Raw genomic sequence first — 26,002 nt, 5'->3', positions numbered from 1 at the left:
ATATAAATATATAATATAAATATCTCACTGATATAAACTTGCTGGTTATGAAACTAAGGGAATGATGGCTTTGTTCATTGTAAGGTGTGACTAAGCTGTGCATGACGAGGGTGCTATGAAATATTGTCAGCAATGGGTCACCCCTTGAAAAGATGTTATCTTCAGCCGAAGGTGACAAACCTTCAGAGGAACACTGAACGCTTGTGGGGAAGGGAATAATCCTCCATTCTGGCTCCCTAAGGTGTGCTTACAGGGCATGGTTGACATCACTGTTTCCTCTCATCTGTTCATACAGATTACTCTCAAGATTGTTGCTGTCATTGGCTCTGTGTGCCCTCGCCAGTCTCCCTATTTGTCTCTAAAATGTATATAAACTTTAAATTAAACACAAAGAAACCACAAGAGTTCAACAAGACAGCACATTATATATTTGAGAAAATAATCAAAATCTCAATGTTTTCATTTGAATTATTAACAATTAACAATACATTTAAAATCAGATTTAAAAACAATCAAATCAGAGAAATACAATAACTTACAACATTTCTACTAACATCTGAACAGACTTTTGGGGAGTACTAAAATATTCCATCAAATATTCCAAGAAAAGCACTAACTTCTGTGGCGCTGTCTTCCCTCTCAAACCTGGAACACAATGTGACAGTAAGGTTTGTAATATTTTTATGTTCAGATTTTCTCTCAGTCACCAAATAACCTGTTCATATTTAACTATTCTGTAAGTAATTATTTACATTCAAAGCCGTAATAAGTTTGAGTGTATTTCTTTCACAGTAAATGTGATTATCCTGAAGTAATTGAATGTGAACTCAAATCCTAAATGCAAATTTAACCACAAGATTAAAGAAGCTATGAGTTTCAGGCAGTGCTATCAGAATACACACATAAATGTGAATTTCCAATTAAAGTCTGTTTCAGAAATCAACAGTAATAACAGGTGCAGAGTATTAACATACTGCAAGATCTCCCACAGAGTGACTTACCTGCCACTGCCTTCTGATACTGTGCTTGCAGCATGCAACTGGGAAAAAAAATCAAATTTCCCCAAAACTGCTGATGTGTTTGTTACATTCTGTCTGGGGCATGAAAGCACCATCCTGTTCTCACTCTGCTCAGTATGAATCTTCTGAAGAGGAACCAAAAAAATAACTCAGCAGTCATGGGGCAGGATTCGAGACAAATGCTTGTTTATCAGTCTGAAATAATACTGATTGGATATTTTCCAAACTGCTTTGGAGTGTGGCATTATCCTTCCTCCACGCTACCTTCTAAAATAAAGACGCTGAGGAAGAAACACTGAGGTATTTAATCATATTGAGATGCATGTATAGCAGTAATAGTGCCCATGGAAAAGACTTAAGTGAAGTTCAGCTGCAGATCTTCTAGAAATATGTCTGCAATGGTAAAAATATTAGATCTGTCAATCTCACCACTCAGCCTTTTTACTGCCTATTTTATTTCTGGCAAGAGCTGAAAGCAAAGAGATGAGGAAGGTGTTTTTGACATCTGGTTAACTTTTGATAAGGATTTCTCCTGTATACCTGTATAATTTAATACATTTTCTGTGATATTACATTGTGCTACAGAAAACTATGCGGCTGTGCACTGTAGAATGAATGGAAATTCTGTTAATCTAAATTCAGGACTAGGAGCTACATAAATGAAATGGGGAATACTACACATTTAAAGAAAGCAGAGATATGCAAGCTTAGCTTTTACTGCACTTACAGGTTTTGCATCTGAGAAACTCCTGGACTGTGATGACTTATCATCTGATGTGCAGGTAAGTGCTGGTGTGCACTTAGACACCTGCGGTATAATGTAATTATATGTAGTTCTAAAAAAATACAACATAAAGAAATAAGTACATGCATATTCCAACTGAAAATGTGTGCAAATAACAGGATGCTTTATAATATTATAATAGCAAAAGTAGTGTCAATCTAACATACTTATTAAATATTTACAATGTAAACATATGAGGAATGTAGTACAGTATAATTACTTTTATCGAATTTACTTACCCTTTACATTCTTTTAATGATGTAGTCTGCCCTATGTTGGAGTATAAAGATGCTGAAAACCCTGTAATAAAACATTAGCTGTAATAGTACTTTTCTCAACAATTTTAGTACTTGTATGAAAAACAGATTTCATTATTCGCACTGGAATCTATAGACAGTAAAGACAATAAATAGCAGAATGACTGCAAAGGAAAAGCAAAACAATAAAGTATAATTATAACAGGACAATCACTTAATGTAACTATAATATGGTTTAATAGTTTAATTACTGTGAAAAACTCAAGCTCATTAGGCAGTGGTAGAATGTTAGACTTGTGTTCTATTCCCTGAGGATCTCATCCAGCCATTTCCTGAAAGAAGCCAGAGCGCTTGCTTCAACCACAGGGCTGGGTGGTTTGCTCCATACCCCCACTACCCTTTGCATAAGGAAGTGTCTCTTGTTCTCGGTTCATGTTTCACTGCTGCTGATGAAGAAGGCCATTGGATTGAGTTTGCCACTGCCCTTGATCAGGCAAGTTGGAAGAGCAAGAGATCAACAAGCCAAATAGAAAAACTGTACACAGTATGCTGAATGTGATCTTACTAGTGCACTGTACAGTTTCAACATCGCATCCCTTGATTTACATTCTGTGCTTTTAACCATTCAGCCTAAAAGTTATATTTCCCTTTTTCATTGCTTCCTTGACTTCTCTGGAATGTGTAAACAATGTGTTAACATAACTGCTAGGATATTTTCATCACTATCCTCCAGGAGCTCTTGTCTTCATAATTAATGTTTTACTACCTGCATGCAACACCCTCCAACTGTCTGCATTAAACATCATCTACCCGGTGTTTGTCCAATCTCAAACTGAATCTAAATCTTTTTGAATGTCATCTGCTGCTTCTATGGTTTTTGCGAAACCTCCTATTTTTGGTATAATTTGAAAACTTGACAGGTTTACCAACTATAGCAGAATCTAGGTCACTGTTACAGCTTAGGATGAGCATTTGGTCTTTATTTGGCTTGCCAAGGTCCTATTTAATGTTCAAAAGAATAGATGAATTACACCGGTATTTGTGCCAAATTCTTCTGGCTTGTATAATTTTAAATACCTATATTTCCCACTTAATTCCATAAGTAAAACAATTTCTCACTTCTATGTAATCTGATCTATATACAGGTAAATGCAAGGAATTATTATTTAATATTACTGTACTTTAAAAGCAGTACAGTATTAAAACATCACAAAGCAGGGAAATTCTTGTTAAAATGTATACCTGTTGCTTTCTTCAATCCTGGCCTTGGTATCTGTGCATCAAAAAGCTCGCTGACTTGTACCAGATTCTCATCGTCAATATCACTCCAGTCATCCACTCCAAGATCAAATGTCACACGCATAGCTTCTGAGAAGCATCCACTTTCATCTGCGTCTCTTACCCTCTGATTCTCAGAGTAACCTGTGTTGTTTTGTGGAGTGTTGACTTTACTTCCAGTATCAGACTGCTTCCACACTGAAAAATCTGAAATGGAAAAAAAGCTGCCCTGTTTTGATAACTGAATTACTTGTAGTGCACATATAATAGTAATAAGAATGAGTTGTACAATAATGCAACACAATTTTGACCACTGATACACATTCTTGGTGTTTTTCCCTAACACAAAGATTGACATTAATTTAAAGAGTAATAGGAGCAATTAGTGTTTTGACAGCAATAATAAACAGCTATATATATTTTTTTTAGTTTCTAGTACTGAACAGTTTGCTTTTTAAGTATTTACTTGCGTTTTTCGCTTCCTCAGTATTTTGACTGAGAAGTTCCTCATCTGGCTCTGGGACAATCCAGCTGTGAAAGTTGGCAGTGTAACATCCCGTGTCATAGTCTGATTCAGTGCAAGAAGTCATTGCAAAATCATTAATCTCATTGCTCTACAGAAGTCTAGACACTGCAGATCAATATTTTCATGAGGAATGTCAGTACATAAAATAAGAAATGTACAGAAAGCTTTATGAACTTAAACTCCTAAACTGGCATGGGACACTGCAACACAGACATTAATAATTCATATTATTTCATTATATTCTGAGCATCTTGAGTAACATGTCACTATTCATATACACTATAGAAAAAAGGTAGTGTATATGAATATTGAAAATTGTTTGGCATCATTTTGATTAATGGATCCTTGATCACTGGCTGTGATACACACAAATGACTTTGTTGCATTGAAGCACTGAATCGCCTCATCAGTGTGAGAGATGACTGAACACAAATGATGAGGTCAATCAACTTGATGAGTGACTAGCCTGGTGAATAGAGCACAACACCTCTGGGCCTTCTGTATGTTGAATGCTGGACAGAATCCATGCACTTTTGCTCACCTGCTGTGCCTGCTTTCTTTAGCAATGAATCAGGTTTTTTGTGTAGACTCTGAAGAGCACAAGAGATTGTGACACAGCCCCATATGGTACTGTCACAGCAGGTACCCTCATGATCAATCCTGATCATCTCATCCACTTCTAGCGTTTACTTATAGATAGTAAATAAAATGTATGTGTGCCTACAGCAGAAAAGATTCTGTCATTTATATGATATCTTTTATCAGAAAGTGATGTTTCTTGTGATGCTCAGTTTATAACAATACTTTTGTGCACACGGATTGACAATTGAAGAACACATTTGTAATCTTATGTAATCTGTATTCTTCAGAAAAACGATCATTTTTTCAGGTGTTCAGTCACGCCATTTATCATTCTAACTTTACACTTCTAATAGTATAATCAGGAATTTTAAAACTAATAATGGACAATACACCACAAATATTTCTTACATTACCTACACATTTAGCATATTAAAGCAACTCGGGCAGGAAAAAAAATTATAGTAGTCTATAATAATAAGAATCTGGATGAAACATTAGCCATCAGGCGTCCAACATTTCTGCAAATGCTGATAGAAAACACAAGAGCACATTCTGCTATGGCAGCTTTAATATGATTCTTTAGTAAACTGGGTGAAATTGATTGCTATGCAGCTTCAATTACAAAGCTTAGTGGATAGAGTTACACTCCTTATACAGTACATACCACTTTCACAGCACTGCTGCTCTCCCCTTTGTTGCGATGTTGTGAAACTATCAAAAGATTCCAGAGCTTCCACCTTTGTTGGCATAAAATTTTGGTTCCTCTCACACCTCCTGTTAAAGTATAAGCACAGCATGTTCACTTGGAGAAGTAATCTTTAAACTTGTTTTTATTTGATGCTGCTGTATTTAAATCAAATCTAAAGGATTGAGTAGTATGTTGAACAGTAATGTTTCAATATAAATCTACATAAGTGCAGTAAATGCATTGTAAATACATTTCTCCAAATGGGACAATAAAGCTTGCACTGAATTTGAATTGACCACTTTTTAGAAACAGCAGCAAAAGCAGTGTTTCTAAAGTCATGTCTGCTGCTTCAAATAATATTTAAACAGACGTGTGTCAGAAGACTTTGTGATGCTGTATGAGTTGTAGCTCATAACAAATCACATGAAACAACTTTGATTGTATTGTATGTACAGTTCTAGCATGAAATCAACAGTGTTAAATGCAGGCAGATACTGTACCGTACCTTGAACCAGTCGGCATTCCATCATTCTGTTTATATGAGAACCGGTGAAGGTCTACAGCTCCAGTGTCATTAGACATTTTCATCTAATGCAGAATAACATTGTGAAGGATAATAAGAAAAAATGGACAAAGCCGTCAGGATTATGATGTGCTATGTGTTTTACATGATAGTAAAGCAAGAAAGAGGTTTCCCATCAACGGAATTAATTCTGCAGAGAAACGTCATACTTTGATTTGAAGATGGCAAAATATTAAGTGCTACAGCACTGTTAGCTACTCTGGGACTGTCTAATGTCTTTGCCAAATAAGTCACTGTTTGATTTAGAATGTAAGGGTTACATTTACCCTTAAACTAAAACCATTAAACTTTATGATAGCGGCACTAACAACACATCCAATCCGATGAAGATAGCTGAAAATATATCCTTTAAATGAGCTACAGATGTTGTACAGCTACATTGCTGACTGGACCTTATGATCCCTGTGGTCATAAAGGCTCAGCTGTGTTACTTTCTGTTTACTTTACCTTCAAACGTTTGACAGGTGTTTCTGCTAGTGATTCGGTCCTGCTTTTAAGATCACTAAGGTATGAAGAAAAAATGGATTCTGGATTCTTAACACTCCGCTGTACCACCACCACACCAACCTTGCCTAAGAACACAGAATTAACCATGAACACTGAAATCTCTTGTCACTGCTCATTTAAACTTTTACTATTTAGTAACCATATCAGTTCTAAATTGAATAATTCAGTAAAATACTGAATACTCCCCAAAACTCACAACAGAAAGACTATATCAGACCTATCAGAGAAAAGACCCTCATCAAATAAACTTCAAAACCAGAAAAGATTACATGTTCATGAGGTTATTTATATATATATACTTTTAAGGATTTAAGGTTTCTCCTTTGGCAGGCATCAAATCTATTTGTAACCTACTATATGCACACACACGTAATTTAATTAAGAATAATACATACAGCAGTCATGTCCACACTGCTCCTTGTTTTTACAGTAATGGTTGCATTGTCTTATCCCAGGATCACGGCAGATGATCTCTTTGGAAGAACCTTTGTAATTTAAACCAAACAGCATAAAAAATAAGGCTAGGGGCATATGATTATATCATTTCTTATACTATATAAAGATTATACCAAAGTGTAGCACGAGTATGGAAACTGGTGACTGCTGTTTTGCTGTAAAGCTGGGATTAAATCTAAACTCACAAATGTGAAATGGAGTTTATACTTGATACTTGCTGGCGTCTCTTCTATTCAATGACAAACTCTCTTCCGTTTCAGGATTTGTAATTTGCACGTGGCAGATGGGTGATACGTTTGATTTAATCTAGGCCTTCTAGTGCCCTGACATAATTATGACACTAATAAAAGTTTGTTTTTTAGTCAAGCAATGACTAAATGGCAATGGAATGACACTGACTCCTTAAAGGCTCACTAAATTCTGTTCTTCAGATAATATATCTGGTAACCTCAATCATAACTCATGCCTAATTTTACAGTGTGCATCGTATTTCTGTTTCCTCTTTTTTATATCTGTTTTGAGCTGTCTAATAAATGTCTCTTGAAAGAGCCTGTTTATGCCAAACACAAGAAACTGTGGCTTAGTGGCTGTTTTAAATGAAGGCTTTGTGGACTTCAAAATAACTTTAAAACGTAAGACTGAGGTTTTGAATCATACTTTGAAAAATAAGTATAGAGAGACAAAATGTTTTCCATTAAATAGTTTGTCATCATTTAACACGTCTTTCAGCATTATTGTGAAATAACCCTTTCCTTGGAAAACTCTTTAGTATACAATCATACTCTGTAGTCCACTTGCAGGTAAAGAGCCACCCACACACCTCTGTCCGGAACAGGCTGTGCTGAGGCAGTCAGGTCAAGTGTCTCAGCTGTGGCCGGAACACTGTGCTGCTGCTGGCTCTCCCAGCTGTTCACATGAGCTCTAAATCTCTTTGGACCCGAGTAGAAAACACTGTATGTCTGCTGAATGTCAAGTCCCACTATATAATTGGGAATACAAAAATACAGGTCATTATTATATTACATTTTTATGATGTTTCTTTAGTCAAAACAATCTTACGAGACATATTGCAGTTTCCACTTGGGCAAATACTCAATAGTTAGTCAAATAGTATAGCACTCCCAAATATGGCAACGTATTTTTATATTTTAAAGCTCAAGGTCATTAGGGGGCCTTTAAATCCCATGGCATTTTTCCATATCAGTCTTTCCACTTATACCTTTTCTAGCTGAATATGGAAACCATTAAGAATTGGCTAGGATGACATGTGGCCTCTGCAATCAAAAGATGACATCATAATAATCTGTGTACTAAACTGCAAATATCACAGAGTCAATCAGCCCAGATAAGCACAATACGTGGTGTTTCTGAAAGAACAGAAGAAACAACTTAACATGTGTTCAAGACACTAAATAATCCTTGATTTTTTCAGTTGAGTTAAGATTAATTGTTGTGATCAGATCCAACAATCATTTGTATTCCTCAGTTCATATTTGAGATTCTTTGGCTTGAAAATGAGAGGCATTCTCGTAAAACTTAGCCCAGAACATAGCTTTTATTGTTGAAGGCCAAATTCCTCATTTTCCCCCAAACATTATAATCATTATTCTTTTTTGGCACGAAAATTAATTCCATAATTAAATTCAATACCACCGCTTCAGGATTCTGTTATTAAGTTAGGTCTGTTCTAACCTGTATTAAAATATACTAGAGTCATGTTACATCAAACTGCACTTGTCAAGAACTCAGATAAGATAGACTTCCCACAAGCCACAACAAATCATAATGGATTGGTTAAATCTTAATACTTTAATAAAACTATTAGGTGGAATATGAAACACCTAAGGCTGCCGGCTCCAAATATTAAGATAACTACTGCGCTCTATAGGGTACTGTGAGAGCTGAATTGTTTTGTATTCCATGACTGCTGGCAGACAAATTAAAAATAACACAAACATTATGGATTGATTATTAAGGATTTTATCTTTTCATTTTGAGATCACCACTAAGGGTATATGTGTGGTTGTCATCTCTTTCAGTTAAAGGTTTTCAGACATGTACAGCATTTTATAGATAATCACCTGCTGTATAAACTGGTTAACTGCAGGTTATATGCAAATATTAAGTAGTATGTATGCTCGAATATTGCATATTTAATTATCTGAAGGAGGGAAGAAAACAAAAATTGCACTTACCATACTCTGAACTAATAAGGTTCACACAAATTTGTTCTTCTCCATGTGCCCTTGTAATCTCAGTTTTTTTAGACCAGCTTCCTGATCTCAGTAACAGGGAATCACTGATACGAAATAAAACAGTCAGACATAACACTTCTTTAAATGTGCATACAGTACATTCACATGTAGTTTTTTAACATTCAAATATACTCTTGAAATACTTACGTGAGTTTTTGATGGAAAAGCACTTGATTATCAGAATCCCCTATAAGCAAACTGACATAATGGTTGTCTGGGGCTGTTCTCTTCAACAGCAACTGCTTGTAGTTTGTTAAGATGACTGTGATAATCACCTCTGCAGTTGAAACACTATATTTTGGAACCTAGAAAAAAAACATTTAATTTTATGATTATTATTAAAACTAGACAAAGGACCACAAAAATACTGGATTTATCAGGGGTAGGAGACTCACTTCCAAATGCTAAAATGAAAATTCAAAACATATGTTGGTTTATTCACGCTATTGTTCAGATGTAGTTTAAAAAACAATACCTTATTTAAACTTCTAAACTATATCAAGTCTTACATAACTTTTTTCAATATCAGAAGAGCCTGATTACCTGTTCCAAACTGACTTCGTACTTTGGAAGGTGAATGACAGCTTCCCTTATTTGGTTTCCAAAAGGAGGATGTCTGTTCACAATCTGGAAAAAAATACTTCACACTTAATTGTGCGAGATGTCTATGGATGAAATTAAATAGAACACAAAAAGCACAGAACACAGAGAGGAGAAATTAAAAGCACATGAAGGTGAATGTGTGTGAAGGTGGTTCTGCATTTAATGCACTCAGACATTGTCAAGTGTCATTCAAAGAGAATATACTGCTGTTACATATTGAAAACAAAAGAAATACACATTTTTATTAATGCATAAATACCAGCTCCAGTTCTCTTGCATTTATTTCTTCAATCTTCTGAAATGAAGTCAGACCAGCATTGACCATTGCTGTTGATAGTGTTAATCCTAAAACACACCAAAAAAACTTCATATTGAAAGCAAGTAAAAAGCATCGTGTAAATATAATCAGATTTTTCCAGTTTTATCTAAATATGAGCATATATGTCAAATGAGACAGACTAGCCTGCAAATCTGCCCACATTTAATAACAGTGAGCACATCTGTGACTCTCTTGACAGATAGATGTCAGCAACATGCTGTTGATCCTGTTTATCCATGTGGCAGTGCGGTGTGAGATATACATTTTACAAAGTGTTACAATGATTCTGGGTGGGGCAGAGAATTGGGCCTGGTTTGTCCAAATTTGCTTTTCATAAATAAAAACACAGGATACTGTAGTAACATTGTTTGTAGTCTGTGCAGACCTTAATGTTACCACTTACCCTTTGAAGATATTTTTTAATGACTTACTGAGTTCTCTGGCACATTGATTGCCCTTATGTAATTCTGGTCTGGTTCTGAAAATAGTCTGTAAGAACTTCTAAAAATGGTGCTGAATAAGCCTCTGGTGAGGACCGGCTTGGCAATTCTGTTCCACAAAGGTATGCTCTGGCTCTCCACACTGATTACAGAAAAAAATGCTTTGGGCATTTTGGGTTCTTCTGCTTATTGAGTTTCTTATCTATTTCAAGTAAATGACTAAATTGGCTGTGTAGGTACTCCAGCGATGGAAAATGGGCAACCACTGTGATTGATTGAAAACCAGATTCTTATAGATGCCTTGATCTGGCAACTGTTTTCAAAAACAGATGTATGTCAACTCTCACTATAAAAGGTTGTTTCAAAGTAATATTTCAACATGTGCAGGTTGTTTTCATTCCTAAACTTTAAAATTCTGAACCCTACTAGGACAAGCAGCAAAATGCAATGAAATAAAATGGAAAAATTACTCATCCATTAGTTAAAAGTTATTAGTATTTCATGGTAACCTTTCCTAGGACCCCTGGTTAAACAACAAAAAGCCATCAATATAAAGCTTGCTTTATAATTTGCAACTGAATCAAAGTTTACTCTGGACTTCAGCTGTGGTACAAATAATTTAAAATATTTCTTTACATGTTTTATTTGCAGGTTGAGTGTAAACGGAACAAATCACTTTTTGCTTCTATAGTGTTTTCAAACCCACTTGTCAACATCAAATAAAAATTCTAACGGTTAATGTGTGGACGATTATATTGAAACAAGAGTAAACAGGTGCATGAGCAAAAGTGGATCAAAAAGACTGCGGCATGCTTCAGGATAACAAATCTCGTGGAAAAGACTTGTACAGTAAATATCCTCTTCCTTACTAAGAATGTTATTCACCTACCTATTTTCTCCAGTTGCTTTGAAACAAACGGTGAGTTCTCCCATAGCCTGGAACGAAAACACTTGGCCAGAATCAAAGAATTGAGCAGAGCAGAGAAGTTCCTCTTGGCTTGATGGCCAAGAACCTCCGACAAACCTACACACAGGAATGCATGTTGAATACATACATATCATTGTTGTAAAATGTTTGAATGTAATAAGCCCACAGAACGAGGGAGTGTGAGAAAGACTTTTTTTTAAGTTGTGGTAAAATGAAAATATTTAATTTCTGATAACACAGACAAGATGTGTTTAAATAAGAATAAAAGCAATTACATTTAGTTACTCTGGTTCCATTTCTGAATATTTTCCCCATATCCTGCGTCAAACCAAATTCTTGAACTGCGATGCATCCAAGTTGAGCCTGAATTAAACTGAGAAAAAAATCATTAAAACCAATCAGTACTATAACATACAATAATTACAGAATATGAAAGAACTCACAAAATAAAAAAAAACAAGCTGATTCGGGACACTGTGTATACACACTGTAGGTCAATGTTTTACTTTTACGTTTTTTAAAACTTACCAATTAACTTTCATTTCATTGGTTTTAATCTTTCCCTCAATTGGGTACCTAGCCACAGTTAGAAAAAATAACATTAAAAAGACATTGAAAAGTTTTACTATTGCTTTAACTGGCTTCATCTCCTTTCTCTTACCTGATTGTTACTCTGTTTTTATCTTTGTTCAGCGTGTTCAGAGTTCTCTTCTCACTCACCCTTAACTGCACATCAGAAAACTCTTTCCCTTTGGATATCAGTCTGATCTGTGACAAACTACACATGTCAGTATGCTTTTTTGTGTTTCTCCTTGAATTTACTTTAATTTATAGAGTAAAAAAATGCAATTAATGCAACTACAAGAAATCCAATTACATAAATGTCTTTACTGTGTACTTACCAGGTCAGATAATGTTTCTGTTCCAGAAACTAAGGTGAACTGCTTCATGGTGTCATAGGCAATGCAATACCGTGCCATAATCTTCCCAGTCTCTGTAGATAATGTTGGTAAACATTATGATAAAATTATGTAATTACAGCAACATCTTGACCAGGGGGCTCCATGAAGGACAAGTGACTACATCCAATTCTTTTACATCCAACTTGCCAGTTAGTACTGTGGCACTCCTATATTTCTGCTTTTATATGAAGAAGAATGTTCTCTGAGAGAAATGTTACTTCAGGTGCTATCATGCAAATTAATTGAATAACAACATTGATTGTTTTCAACATTGTTCCAAAAATGATTTTGTGGTTGCACTGCAGTGTTGAAATGCATTGCCATAGTTTTGTGTGCAGCCAGCTCTCCTTCACTCAAGTTTAAATAAGAACCAGGTTGCAATACTAGTTACAGCCATAATAATTTACAGATCCACCGCTGACAGATGTTCTGTAGAAAGTACTGGGGTACATATCATATCAGTGCTAACAGAACTGTTATGATGTGGCGTCAATGGACAAATGTTATAAATATTCTCTGAAATGTACAAAATGCAAATGAGGAATTAAAACTGTGCTGAAATGAAGGCTGGCCTGTGGGCCTTTACCAGTAGTTTTAAAATTTATGTCTTCATCCATGGTAATCAGGCCTACTGAAGACAGCGCATTCAGATTCCTCAGACAGAGCTCTGAAATGAAGGAAAAGAAAGAACGTATCTTAACCCTAGTCTTGTGAATGCTACAGATATAAAGGAGAACAGACCAAAAAAGGAATTAGTTTGCTGTTTTTTTCCCCGCATTGTAGCGTTATGCAAGATCTCCACACACACAAAAATAAAATACATGTTTGAACTGCTAATTCTTAAATTAAATTAAACAGAATACATGTACCTTGCAGTTTTGCTTCTATTCCAGCTTTGTTTAATGCAGGAGGAAAACCTATAAAGAATGAAGAACATAAGAAACCATTTTGCATCTTTTTTTTCTGGTGCATTACCATGCTTTGGGAAAATGGCTTTATGAAATGCAGTACACATACCATAATAGCTGGGGTTCTTCAAGGCTCTGATGTACAGGAATGTAGAGCGTATCCAGTCCAGTGCGCCATTCACATCAGAGAACGTGTGAAGAACTATCTCTGCGTTTAAATGTTCAACCAGGTGTTTGTGCAGGCTGAACAACAGCAAACGAAAATCAGATGTCTTGAATAAGCTCATAATGCTCACTTGGATAAAACTGCATATTGATTTCATTAGCAATGTATACAGATGAAACAAAGTTCTCTGCACATTTTAAAAGTGAAGTCACAGCACAGCAGTACTGAAATAGAAAAATGTATTGTTCTAAACTGGTGAAAACTCACCTGCTTTCAGTTGTTTCATCTCCACTTACAAGATGAGTGTATCTGTCTTTTGTCTGGGATCTGGTCATAATCACTGCTGTAGCTGTGGTGTCAAACTAAAAATATATGTACATTCATACATTTATACCGTATATACATGGAATTATTGTCATTACATTAAATACAACTGACGAGTTTTATTAAACAAAAGCAATTTTTCTAATTTAGAGACCTACGATGTCATTCTTGATTTTTGGTTTTTGTATTTGATGGAGTGCAGAGCTCTTAAGAGCTACAAAGCAGACTACATTTTTTTAAGGAAATGTTAAAAAACAGGTACCAGGAATGCAACAGGAATAGTCAAACCAGAATTGTCTTAAGCCAGCAAGATTTAATATTTCTAAAGAATGCCATTGTCTGTGCACTGTATACATGGTTGAACGGCTTGGCTGAACTGTAATGTACCTGTGGCCTCCCAGCTCTTCCTATCATTTGAAGGATGTCTGTTTCACTGTACTCCTGAAACATGCCTCCTACGTAATGCATGGTGGACTTGATCACCACCAAGTGAGCAGGCAGGTTCACTCCCATAGCTAAGGTGCTCGTTGTAACTGTTTAAAATTAGAACACAGGACAAATCGTACACATCTTCTTTTCACCGCGCTGCATTATATCATTGCTCGATTTGATTTTGTGGAGGTCTTGACCAAATGCTTGACAAATGCAAGAGTGACCACTTTAAGGTAGTGTTTTTTACAGATAAACACATGCATAAATCTAGTTCCCCTGGCTTTAAATAACTTTAAATAACATAAATCACATTGCTTAATTCTAGAAATATTCACTGCTTAACTTATAAATCATTTCTTGGCTTTGGACATAGCAGTATATCTGCAGAACTGCATTCCAGTTAATGTGAGTCTCGTGCACTTAATAATTGTAGCTACTGAAATGACCCTGCAAGGCTGAAATAAACTCCCAGAGAATATACAGATCAGTATTTTGGATCAATTTCTCTTCCGTTCCTATCTTGCACATAGTACTATCCATATTTTTTGTTTTTAATACCTGATGTCTCCTAATAAATTATTTTTTTGACTTGTGACTTCTCCACCTTTTGGAGCAACTACAGTAGTTCAGTTTTCAAGAGGATTTGTATTTGTTTAAAGGGGAACTGCATTGCTGTTTTTATATTTTGCGGTTAGTAAGAATCAGCATTGATGAATGTGTTTCAAACCACAATAAAAGTAAAATGTAGACAGTAACTTGTAAAACCTCCCGTTTACATCACAAAATGGATTAAATTTCCAAGTATGTGCACCGCCGTATTCTGCGATTCAGAACGAGGCAACAAACCATCCGGTAAAGTTATGCGGGCCTGCGACATTGTAAAAGAGCAGGCTTGTGAAAACATCTCTTTTAATCCAATAGAAATATTGCTCTCGACTTTGAGGCACTTTTGCCGGAAAATACTTCTTACTTGTTAACTCTGCATGCATATCACGTTGGAATATTTCTCCCTGTACTTATTTGCTCGTATGAGTAATATGAGTCATTACTGTGACTAGCGAGCAAGAAGGGCCGCATCACGTCACAATTTGTGGTAACTCACACACAATCTGTAAATCTCGAAATCTGAAATATTTTTCTACACCGTCAATTAATTTAATTTGTTACACAGATTTAATAACCAGTCTGAGAAACTGGGACTGCAGTTCCCCTTTAAAGCATTTAGTTACATGGGTAAATGTGACATCAAAATGTATTTGTGTTCTCTGTTACACATTCATAAAAGGCCCTTCTGAATTTTCAATCAAGTTATTAAAAATGCAATATTCTTGAGAGGTTTACTCACAAAGTACTGGTAGGTCTCCCATGGTAAAAGCACCTTCAATTAATTTTCTGTCAGACAAGTCAATACCAGCATGATGGAATCCTATTCCATACATCACTAGATCTGAAACATACATATAGGAAAAAAAATTCTGTAACAGCTCCTAAATGTGAAAAAAGAAGGCAAAAATAATTAAATGCTTTAAATTTCTATTACCAACCTCTTAGTTTGGAGTCATGAATCGCGTCTGCATACTTCATCAACCTGAAAAAGCAGTGACATCTTTTCATCTGTGATGATCACAATTAAATTAGATTTTCATTTTAGATTAACGGTATATTAATTCGAGCATATAAATATTCAAACTTTTGCCACTGGAATGCAAAAAAAACCCCAACAAAATTCATGCCAAAATGAAGATGAACAAACATCAAAGTCTAAAACAAATCACCTTTGTTTGTGTTCAATGCTCATTATGAATCTGGCATCCTTGGCAAGAACAGATGCAGACTGTTGTACACCCTTCCTTGTTGCACAAAACTAAAAAGGAGACAAAATGAAAAGTTTATATTTCTGCTTTGAGCTTTTTTAAATAATTCAGAAGAAAGTAAAATACTGACAATTACCACAAGTGTTGGTTTCTGATCAGAATAGGTCTGGATGACGCTTGCTATTTTGTAATTAAGAGACAAATCAAACTTAAACTCAGTTTGATTGCTGGAGCAGGGAAATCCAAGCACAACTTTTCTCAACTTCACAGGCCTGTGTTCTTCATCCATTTCCAAACAAACGGCCGGCTCACCACCATCTGACAGCCAATCCGCAATCTGGAAATAAAAAAAAAACATTCCAAAATACCCATGTGAATACAAATAAACAGATTTCAACATCTTGTGCATTGCAGTAATTAAACGTGAGCTTAATTTCAAATTTAAGCAATAAAAGCATACTTCCCACCCTATCAGGGAATGTGCATTCATATTTAAAGAAAACCACAAGGTAAAACAGGGCTCCATCGAAAAAAGGTAATTGAGCTTTCACGATAATTATGTCTAAGACGAAAGGATGTGGTGGATGTGGTGGATGTGGTGAGGTTGTTAAGAGTTAAACGCCAAATTCCATATCCAAAAAGGACATGCCAGTTGGCATCATTCTTGGCAGTTTTAAACACCTCGAGAGGTGAAGACAAATGTTTCCAGAAGGTTGATCAAGTACCACCCCATGCATTTTTTAAAAGGGGAGAAATCAACAGAGGCATACTGACATCTTTGATATTTGGAATTGTTGCAGAAACAGCCACGAATCTCACGGAGGTCTTCGATTCTGGGGTTTGTGCACCGTGAGAAAGGGAGGAACACATCGCCTTCATCCTGCTGACTACCACCTCGAGAGTTGCCCCACGAGTTTCATCTTTTACAACATGGACCTGAAAGAAGAAGTTTCCCATGCATGCCTGTGCTGAAATACACAGATTTTACTACGTTTTTAAATAATATACAGATGGCATTGCTTAAGTAGTCTTATGTTGACTGCATAAATTATACTAATGAACTCAACTGGTGTGGATCCATACAAAAATAACAAACACTATCACTGACCTCATCTATAAGGAAGAGCCTAACCAACTGGACCAAACAATTACCACTCCACTTCCTTGTCATGCTGTCCCATTTTTCCTTGAAAGAGACAAAAAATGCACAGCAAGTGGATTTCAGTCCGAGAAGCCAGGAAACCGAAAAAGTATTAATTGTGCACATGGCAGCCATATTTGCGTTATTGTGCTCCAGTGTACTTTCAGACATGAAAAAATGTCGAGTCGGATTAAAAGAGTCACTTACTGGCGTAGTCATGATGAGATGAGCATCTTGAATCTCAAAGAAGTCATCAATTTCTGTATCCCCTGTGAGCTCCTTACAATTCAACCCTAAAGGCCCAAATTTTTGTTTCCAGTTTTCATAACGTTGACTGCAGAGGGCTTTAATTGGTGCCACTAAAGGAACAGGACAGAAGCCATAAGCTCTTATGAGATGGCATTTCTCATAAAAGGAATCTATACAACAAATCGTGTTTCCAAACATTTGCTCTCATAAAGGCAATAGACAATGATCACTAGCTTCCCTTTAAGCCCTGAAACGTTTCTTGTAAAACTTTAAACGTTTTAAAGTTTACCTTTTTTGCCTGGTTAAAATAAATGGGTGGAACAGGGCTTGGACGTTTTACAAGTTCTACTAACACAAATTGAATTTGAGCTTGAATTATTTGATTGTTAGAATAAACAGACACCTACTGTATACAATCTTAATGTGGGACCAGGGTGCTTGCTCTTCCATCAACAGTCGGATAATCACCAGCTCAAACAGTACTGTTTTTCCAGAGCCCGTTGGAGCACAAGCAACAAAATTTTTACCAGTGTAAAGAAGCTGAAAGAATTAAGTTAGTCAGGACTGAGACGAGAGCCCTTGAATTTTTTTACTTTCACAGAAATAATATATATAAACACACACTTACGTCATCCAGTGCTTTAGACTGGATATAATTGAAATAGGGGAATTCTTTGAAAACAGATCTGTATTGTGCAGCTAAACAGATAATATCAAGGCTTAAATAATTATAGCAAACTGATCTATTTTAAAAAGTGTTCAAACAATTTTATAAAACTCCATATATTGTATTCTGGATTTACTGTATTTAAACACAAAACAGGCTTAGCAGTTACAACAGATGCACATGGCAATAAAATACTGCAGGTACCACTGAGCCCAGAAAAAAAATGTGAATTATACTGTGTAACAGATACTTGAATTTACAACCACAGTGTAATAGAAAGCCTAGAGAACAAACTCGGAAACACCTTGGAAAGAAAAATGGACGAACTGTATTATTCCTCTTTAAACAGAAACGGCAATATTCCTAAGAGTTCGGTTTATGGAGAGCTTGTTTATTTAAAAAAAACTGATTGGGAAATCATGTGCAACATCTACCAGTACTTAAGTGTACTGCACCGGTTGCCATGCCGGTGGGACTGGCCGTCTTTAAGATACATTAACACGCCAGCCCAAACCTAGATGATGACCCCATTGCGCACTCTAGAGGAGAGAGACGGTACTGTTTCACCAGCCGATAGTTGCCTGCCTCTGCCTCGCCAACATTTCAGGTCTGTAACTCACAAATATTAAGATTTCCTTTAAAAATAAATGAATATAATACTTTTTTTATATAAAACATAATACAATGATGGCAAGTAAAGGCGCATTACTAAAAAGGATTACTAAAATTATCCCATAATCTATGAGGGGGAATGAGAAATAAAAAGAAATAATGTGAAAACCAGCTCTAGTCATTACAAAAGGCATTAATTTCTTTAAATCGTTATTTGTGGAAGGATACGGATTTCAGTCACTGCCCGGAGGACTCCCGACTCCATGCCTAATCCACCTATAAATGAGAAATTATATATCCATAAATAAATTATATATGCATTACCAGATGGATACATTAGTTAGAACCAGCCAGTAATTCCTGTCTCTGCTGCGAAAAATAAATTAACATCAAAGAAAAATGTTCTTAAAAGAGCAAGTTTAGAAGGTTTAATATTTGATGATGTTAGATCTCTGCATATGCATCTATGAAAGTGGTAGTCAATAATCTCCTAAGAATATTAATGCATTTAGCATGCAGTGTTTGTTAATATTAAAAATTAAAACAGACAGAGAATATACATTTTAAAAATAATTTTACATATTCAAAGGCCGTTTAATGCAATACAGAGGGAGTTCATGAACTTCTCAGCAGCGCGCATTAGCTCTCAAAACAGCTGTAGCACGCCACCTGCTGGCAACAGTGTCCACTGCAGCCTGGCATACAAAGGCGACTAGCATCTGGTATAACAAAAGGGTATATTTTACATGTCATTAAAGATTCATATTGCAAGCCTTTTAACTCAAGCTTTAAAAAACCTTTATGTGCTGCACTGAAGTTTGTTTAATACAGCCAGGCTCTTAGTTTTCCACTGTGCACAAGACAGATTTTGAGAAGTAGTGTTGTAACAGTTCCCTTAGAAGCCTCGAGTATTAATTGCCGGCTCCTTGTTTCTGTTGTTGTTGTTCTCTCGGTCAACACCTTGCTCCAAGCAGCGGGGAGTGAAGAGTAAGCTGTAAATCCTATATTAATTAAACCTCGTTTACAGACCTATCTGGTACTGTGCGTGTCTCTATTGTCAGCTGAGATCCAGCACTAATAAACAGGTGTTGAACTGAGCAGCTCCTTTGTGTGAAGTTTATTACGGGCCCTGTTTGGAAATCGGTGTGAAAGCGCTCAAGTTCAGCGATTTGAACAGGAAACATGCTGTCCAAGGCAGGCAAAGACAGGAGGCTGGCAAAGGACTCAGGAAAGAGCTGACAGCCTCGCCGTCAGAAGCCTCCTCTCTCACCTGCGGATGACAGAATGTCATGGAAATATTTTCTCTGTTTTACAAATACATTAAACACATGTTCTCCATCATTCTGCCTCAAATAATTAAAACCAAATGATTCCTTTCACCCTATCACTCAGTACTGATTCCCTTCAATTGACAAATTGTGTGGATTATCTCAAAAGAATATAACCACATTGTGGTTTGTGAAAAAGAATTAAAATAAAGAGGTGAATTAAGTAAATAAAAAGAAAGACTGATAAATGAAAAAGGTGTCAATTTTCCATTATAAATGAAAGAACAAAATGATGGCCGTTTTGCACAGTACAGTATATAATGAAAGACTGTCATAATGTAGATGCAATCATACCTTATATAACTACAGACTCATTACTATATGAATAAGTTGATATTTAAAATTTAATATTTTTAAAAGATGTTAGTCTCCAAACTATTAAAATAGTAGAAGAACATGAATCTAAAAAAATCACAACTCTAAAGAGCCCTGTTTGTGACACACTGCAAAAAAAAATCCAGATTTTGGATTCAAATTAAAACAAAATCTTTAGTAATGCCTTACTGTTACAATATTACTTGCAAAAGACCGGGAATGAAAAAGTGAATGTTACTCTCATACTTTTTAAAGGCAAATCTCCTCAGGTAAAACCACGAACTCTGTAATCTTTAATATTTTTCTTGTGCCCTATGATTTAAACTTCTGGTTTTCAGTCTCTTGCTTTGTTAGCTGGCTGCTCTATAATGATGTAGTTTTCTGTGAAGTTCCAGTATTCCAGCTCCAGGCAGCAGCTTAGCCTTCAGTATACAGGATCAGAAAAAGAAGTGAGCAGCCGAAAATGGAGAAAAATGGCCTGCAGTACCCCAAGGTATGAAATAAATTGTAGATGATAACTGGAAAATGTAAGTCACAAACGGCATAATAAATTCTAGGAGATCTTATATTCTTTCAGGAGACCAAAACCAAACTTTGGTACACATGCTTGGCAGGCCATTAAAAAAATTATTTCATGCTCTGAAAACAGAGAGCTAATGTCACATCTCATTTTTTTCTGAAAGCGAAGTCTTCTGCAGCACGTACACTGACTATAGATACAGCACATGGAGTTCTCTGTAATACACACAATGGTTAGTCAGGTCTTACCTCGTACATTAAGTGGCTGTGGAGTCAAGGGAAGGACATGGGCTGTTTTTCTGCTCTGTTTTGCAGCTGTGGAAGCACAACCACCCAAAGCACATGGACCTCTCATAGAGCTCTGAGAGTTATCAGCAGATGTCATGAAAGCCTCCTGTGACACCTTAGTAACTCCATCATTAAAGCCATTGCTTAGGGCTCCTCTCCTCACGACTGAAGGGCAGTGCTGTCTGTCTGAAGCTGAGGCAGTCTGGGGACATTTAAACAAGCTGGAAAACATATATTAAAAATCATCTCAATAAACTTAATTGACTTAAGTGCAAACTTGACGTATCACAGAAAATAAAGCTTTGGAAACAACCAGCCATTTTCATATCAAATGTAACAATGAAACACATTTAAAACTGCTGTATCTGTTTTACAAATTCATTCCTAAACCAATTCCAGCACTATGCATCTCTTTACAAGAAAATAAAAGCTGGGAAGTCCTGGGGCAGCACAATGGCAGTAGTGCTACTGTATCTGTTTCCTGACTGAACAGTGCATCAAAATGTGAATGGCGAAGAACAACCTGAAATTAAGCAGGTAAAAAGTGATTTGGCGTCTTCATTGAGGCTGTATTCTGGAAACAGGAACAAATAGAATCCTGTAGACATTTATCGGTATGCTGATGATACCAGCGAATCACAATCTGTTAATTACTGTTTATAAAAATACAGTTTAAAGCATAGTGAAGCAAAAGTGCAAATGTACCCCTGGACTTCAATGCCGTTCAATCATTACGAAGACCATAACTCAACTGTTTGAGGTTTCTTTAACCCAAGGCAAAAAGTAAAGCATATCAGCCCAAAATACCAACATCAAATACACTACAAGTAAGCATTATTAAAAAAAGAGCAGCACCTTCTCCTTAACTGTGAGCTTTCTCCATTGTTAGATGTTTTCTCACCAAACAGCTGGTCTGAACGCTGAGTTTGAGGTACATCACTGTTTTCATCTCGATCAAGATGTGAATCCTCCTTTCCTAATAAACTGAAGGGTCCTATTGCCTTTTGAAAATCACTGCGTTGAGCAGAAATATTTTTAGTCCCATCTGTTTTTTTCAAAGGTGGTACGAATTTTCTTATTGTCTGTGAAGAACCTGTGAAGAAAAACAAAAACTTCTATATTTTAACAGCACAGCACAATTCATTTACCATTATTCATGCATTCTGGTTTATACAGAAGTGGTCATGAACTTTAACCTTTCTGTTTTCTATTTTACCATTCTTTGCATGGATAAGAAAAAATAAATTAGCATAACCCAACCTCACTTCATTACGAGCTGTTTTCACTTACCTGGGACGTCTCTGATTGATAGGAAAATGGATATCAGCACTAAACTAAACACTTTGATTTGCTATCCTGATATATGTCAATGCTAAGCAGAGCTCGCAAGCTTATCAGGGCCAGCTCACACTTCAAAAAGCAACAAAAAAAAACATTTTTCATGAGCGTATTTATCAGGAAGATCAAGAGTCATAAGAGGTAGCTCGAAGAGACGCATTCTGTAGACATATGTCACAAGAAGAAATAACTAGGTAAGTATTTAGATTCCAAAGGAATGAAACAGGCAGACTTTTCTATTATCTTGTTTGCAGAGGCATCTGGAGACATGACAAAAACAGATTAAATTTCAATGGGTCAGCGCATGGGTTTCAGAACTGGAATCCCTGATTTAGGGCATAAATGATTCGTACCATGCAGCATTCTATTTCAATTTACTAAGGTTATATTGAATATTAAAGCACGGATCTGTAAAATATTGGGGAAATAGAGCTCTTGTAAAGGAACATTTCATAAGACATTCACTGATGTAAATTTGTATGACTAAAGCATTAACTAGATTATAAATTTGGAACGTGATTGCCAAACCAATTTTGACCTACATGAAGTGGGAAGAAAGGGGATAAAACAGCAATTTTCTGGGTATTACAACTATAATTGTTCATGGTAGAAACTATAATGGGCATTATTTGACCATAATGGAAGCTCTGTCAGCAGTATAAACTTATAAAAACTCAGCACAAAGTGCTGAACTGCCAGTAAACCACCAGGAAAATGAGATACCTATGTAAAATTGCACTCTTAATGTTATGGCTTATTAACTTGTGTTCTTGCAGTTTAAAATGATAAACATTCCCAGGACAGCACTTGCTTTAGATCTTCCAATTAAAGAATTTTTAAAATGTACTGTGAATAGTGTCCTCCGTCAAAGACAATTAATTGTATGTCCTTGAAAAATTGGTACTGCAAGCAAAAAATAAACTGAACAAAGATGACGTCTTACTTCTGACCATGTAAAATGGGTTTGTTAGAATGTGTTTGTCTTATTTTACAGAAGGTTTAACTGTTTGCCATAAGCTTGTATTTTATTGAAAGAGGGTCATGTTCAAAACCATTAGCATGCAAAATAATTCTCCAAGGTACAATGAATTTACATAGAATCATTTTCAAGTTTAGTGGTTATTGCTTATGATCTGCACATCTGAAACAACACAGCACAAGCCAGAGTTAAAAAAAGCAACTTACTGTAAGAGCGAAGTGTTTCTAATTCCTGCTGCAGTTCCTGAGTACCTGGTATTTCAGATGCCAGTGGCGGAGGTTCAAGTTGCCAAGGTCCTTGCCCTTGACATTGTGGTTTTCTTTAGAAATGTGAGAGAAATATGATAATTGGAAAATATTATTCTTGACAAGGGAACAATTTCTCATAGGTTCACCACAAAATACGTGCAAAGGTTTTTTCACTCGTGTTTGTTTTCATCATGTGACCACTGTTTACAAGGGAGGCTCCCAGTTTTTTTGGAGGGACAAACTTTGAAAAAGTAATACTCACGCCTCCCGAGTCACTGGTCCTTCAAAAAACAGACCGTCCAAAGATAACGTGCAGTCTTCGGGTCCCGCCATATCCCTGTTCACAGCAAGATTCCTATCAAGGTCATCTAATTACAAACATACATTAAATCCACTGTGCAGCCAGCAGTCACATTTGATGTTTGGAGATTAGCCCTGTTTTGTGTTAAAGGGGAACAGCAGTCCCAATTTCTTAGGCCAGTTATCGAATCTTGGTAACAAAATAAATTCATTGACGGTATAGAAACATTTTACAAGTTTCTAATTAAGCACAAAGTCGAGAACGTTGTGAAAGTACTGTAAGTTGTCACTGTTGTCGCAAACCCCTGGTCTCACCATGGGTGAGGGCAAGAGTTCCCACAAATTCCAGCTCATTGTAGTGACTAATGTACTGTGACGTACAGTGCAAGCGAGTAAGTACAGGTTGTGCAGTAGATATTTCATTGCAGAAAGTTTCCAATGTGATCTGCATACAGTGTTAACAGCAAAACCATCTTGAAGTCGAGAGCAATATTTCTATTGGATTACAAGAGATGTGTTCACAAGCCTGCTTGCTCGCGGTGGGGCTTGTCTGTAATGTTTAACAGGGCCGCAGCACGTGACTGGAAGTGTTGTTGTCTCGTTCTGAGTCGGAAAACATGGCGCTGCGCATACCTGGAAATCGTGTCTATTCTGTGATGCAAACTGGAGGTTTTACAAGTTACTGTGTACATTTTACTTTCTTTGTGGATTGAAATGTACTCATTAATGCTGATTCTTACTAACCCCGAACTATAGAAATAGCTTTGCAGTTCCCCTTTAATGCAGTTTCTCACTCAGATAATTACATTCTGTTGTCACGAAAGCAGCTGTCAGGACTCTAAGGTCTGCCCATCCCAGGCAGATTAGTACTAAGTTTATATAAAACTGTTTCCTTTCTATATTAACTGAGCTTCATCTGACATTTAAGCAACAGAAATGTACATAAACTTGTGTATACTCTTATCAGCATGCGGTTTATCCATAAATAATAAATAATTGTTAGTTTATTGGAGTATTGAAATATGAATGAGGGTTAACTGTGGTTGTGTTCCTGAAAGCAAAAGTGGTTTTACCACATTAAAATTAAAGTTAAAAAGAGATCTTAATGCATAAAATCCCGTGTTTAAAAGTTACTTGACAAACAGAATTCATCAGCTACTAAAACTAAATTAGTTCTATGTTCTTCACTCATGAATAATTTAACTTCAAGGCTTAAAGCAGAATTTGATACTGCGCTCTGATAAAAAAAATTATTTATACATAAAAATATATTCATATACATACTTATTGATTAGTGCTAAGGGGGCAAAATAAGCTTCTTCACCATAATCTCCACTTCATAAATCCATCTTCACCATGTGAATTATACATCCAACTCTGGTTCCTTTCTGGCAGCATACATAAATCATCTGAACAGTGAAAACGGATTCATTTATGTCAGAGTTCCCCTCCCTTGATCCCAATATTTAAATATTGCAAGGGACTCCAACATGCTGTAGGTCCATGTTATTATGCTGTGCTTGGCTTTAAACCATTTTAATAATTCTGCCCTGAGGCCTGTTTGTTTGTCCCGTGTATTTCCTCCTTTTTCAAGAATGTTACAAAACCGCAGTCTAATTTTGAGGTATTGATAAGCTGGGAAGGAACTGAAAAAAAAAACGGACATAAAATGATCACATTCGCTTACAAAATGTGGTGGTTGTTGCGGTCTGTGCTTCTAGGAAGGCCCAGCAGACCTTACATTTTTAAAAACCAAACTTCTAAGATTGAATTGCACGCTTTGTAAGCCAGTACAGCTAGTATTATTTCGCCGTGCCAGGCTAGGTCAGTCATTGTTTGTGTCCCTTTTGTGTATTTGCTCAACTGCGCTTTTGCATGTCCTGTTGCTGCTGCTGAAACAACAACTAAATGTTACATTGTTGCGCTGCAATAAAGAAAGGATTGCTCGAAGCGGGCTCTCGTAAATCTGACAAACGCCACGACGTTTGGAAAAACAAAAAACAAAAATAAATGTCTTGTGATTTCCTGCCTCCCCACGCCGCGGGCGTGTATAGCTGCAGTGGGGCAGCTGCCCAGTGACCCGCCTCTGCACCGGTGATATAATAATTGCCATGACCACATCTGCCCTGTAACAGCAGCAGTCTGGGCGGGTGTGACGTCCCTGGCGCGCGGGCGGGGCCTCGTGCC

At 36.4% G+C, this 26,002-nt stretch overlaps 1 protein-coding gene across 1 annotated transcript; it reads right to left on the bottom strand.

Moving 5' to 3' along the window:
- Window positions 1–568: 568 nt before the first annotated feature.
- Window positions 569–25,186, bottom strand: hfm1 (helicase for meiosis 1). Its single transcript, XM_088927442.1, has 40 exons — window positions 25,140–25,186; window positions 23,778–23,852; window positions 23,474–23,586; window positions 21,806–22,043; window positions 20,912–21,171; window positions 18,729–18,776; window positions 17,850–17,920; window positions 17,629–17,761; window positions 17,180–17,331; window positions 16,940–17,017; window positions 16,606–16,767; window positions 15,968–16,168; window positions 15,793–15,881; window positions 15,562–15,605; window positions 15,363–15,464; window positions 13,973–14,118; window positions 13,529–13,623; window positions 13,205–13,338; window positions 13,057–13,104; window positions 12,774–12,854; window positions 12,128–12,219; window positions 11,887–11,993; window positions 11,754–11,801; window positions 11,501–11,598; window positions 11,187–11,321; window positions 9,798–9,883; window positions 9,479–9,562; window positions 9,083–9,240; window positions 8,876–8,979; window positions 7,501–7,659; window positions 6,620–6,709; window positions 6,165–6,289; window positions 5,640–5,722; window positions 5,111–5,220; window positions 3,805–3,906; window positions 3,303–3,545; window positions 2,043–2,103; window positions 1,747–1,855; window positions 1,002–1,144; window positions 569–645 (listed from the first exon to the last, which is right to left on the bottom strand). Exons 1-40 carry the CDS (start codon window positions 25,184–25,186, stop codon window positions 579–581), a joined length of 4,521 nt encoding a protein of 1,506 aa, XP_088783568.1. The 3' UTR covers window positions 569–578.
- Between the last annotated feature and the right edge of the window lie 816 nt (window positions 25,187–26,002).

The sequence above is a fragment of the Atractosteus spatula genome, chromosome 11, assembly GCF_055471065.1.
Source record: "Atractosteus spatula isolate fAtrSpa1 chromosome 11, fAtrSpa1.hap1, whole genome shotgun sequence".
Classification (NCBI taxonomy): Eukaryota; Metazoa; Chordata; class Actinopteri; order Semionotiformes; family Lepisosteidae; genus Atractosteus; species Atractosteus spatula.
Note: the sequence above shows the minus strand (reverse complement) of the source record. Positions and strands in the feature narration are given on the sequence as shown.

Excerpts from the sequence above, each read along its gene's own strand:
- hfm1 (XM_088927442.1), bottom strand. The coding sequence starts at position 25,186 with ATGTATAATTCACATGGTGAAGATGGATTTATGAAGTGGAGATTATG. Across the intron at positions 9,241-9,478 it reads ACGAAGTCAGTTTGGAACAG|GTTCCAAAATATAGTGTTTC; the intron begins GTAATCAGGCTC and ends TTTTTTTTCTAG. Across the intron at positions 6,290-6,619 it reads GCAGTGTGGACATGACTGCT|GCAAGGTTGGTGTGGTGGTG; the intron begins GTATGTATTATT and ends CTGTGTTCTTAG.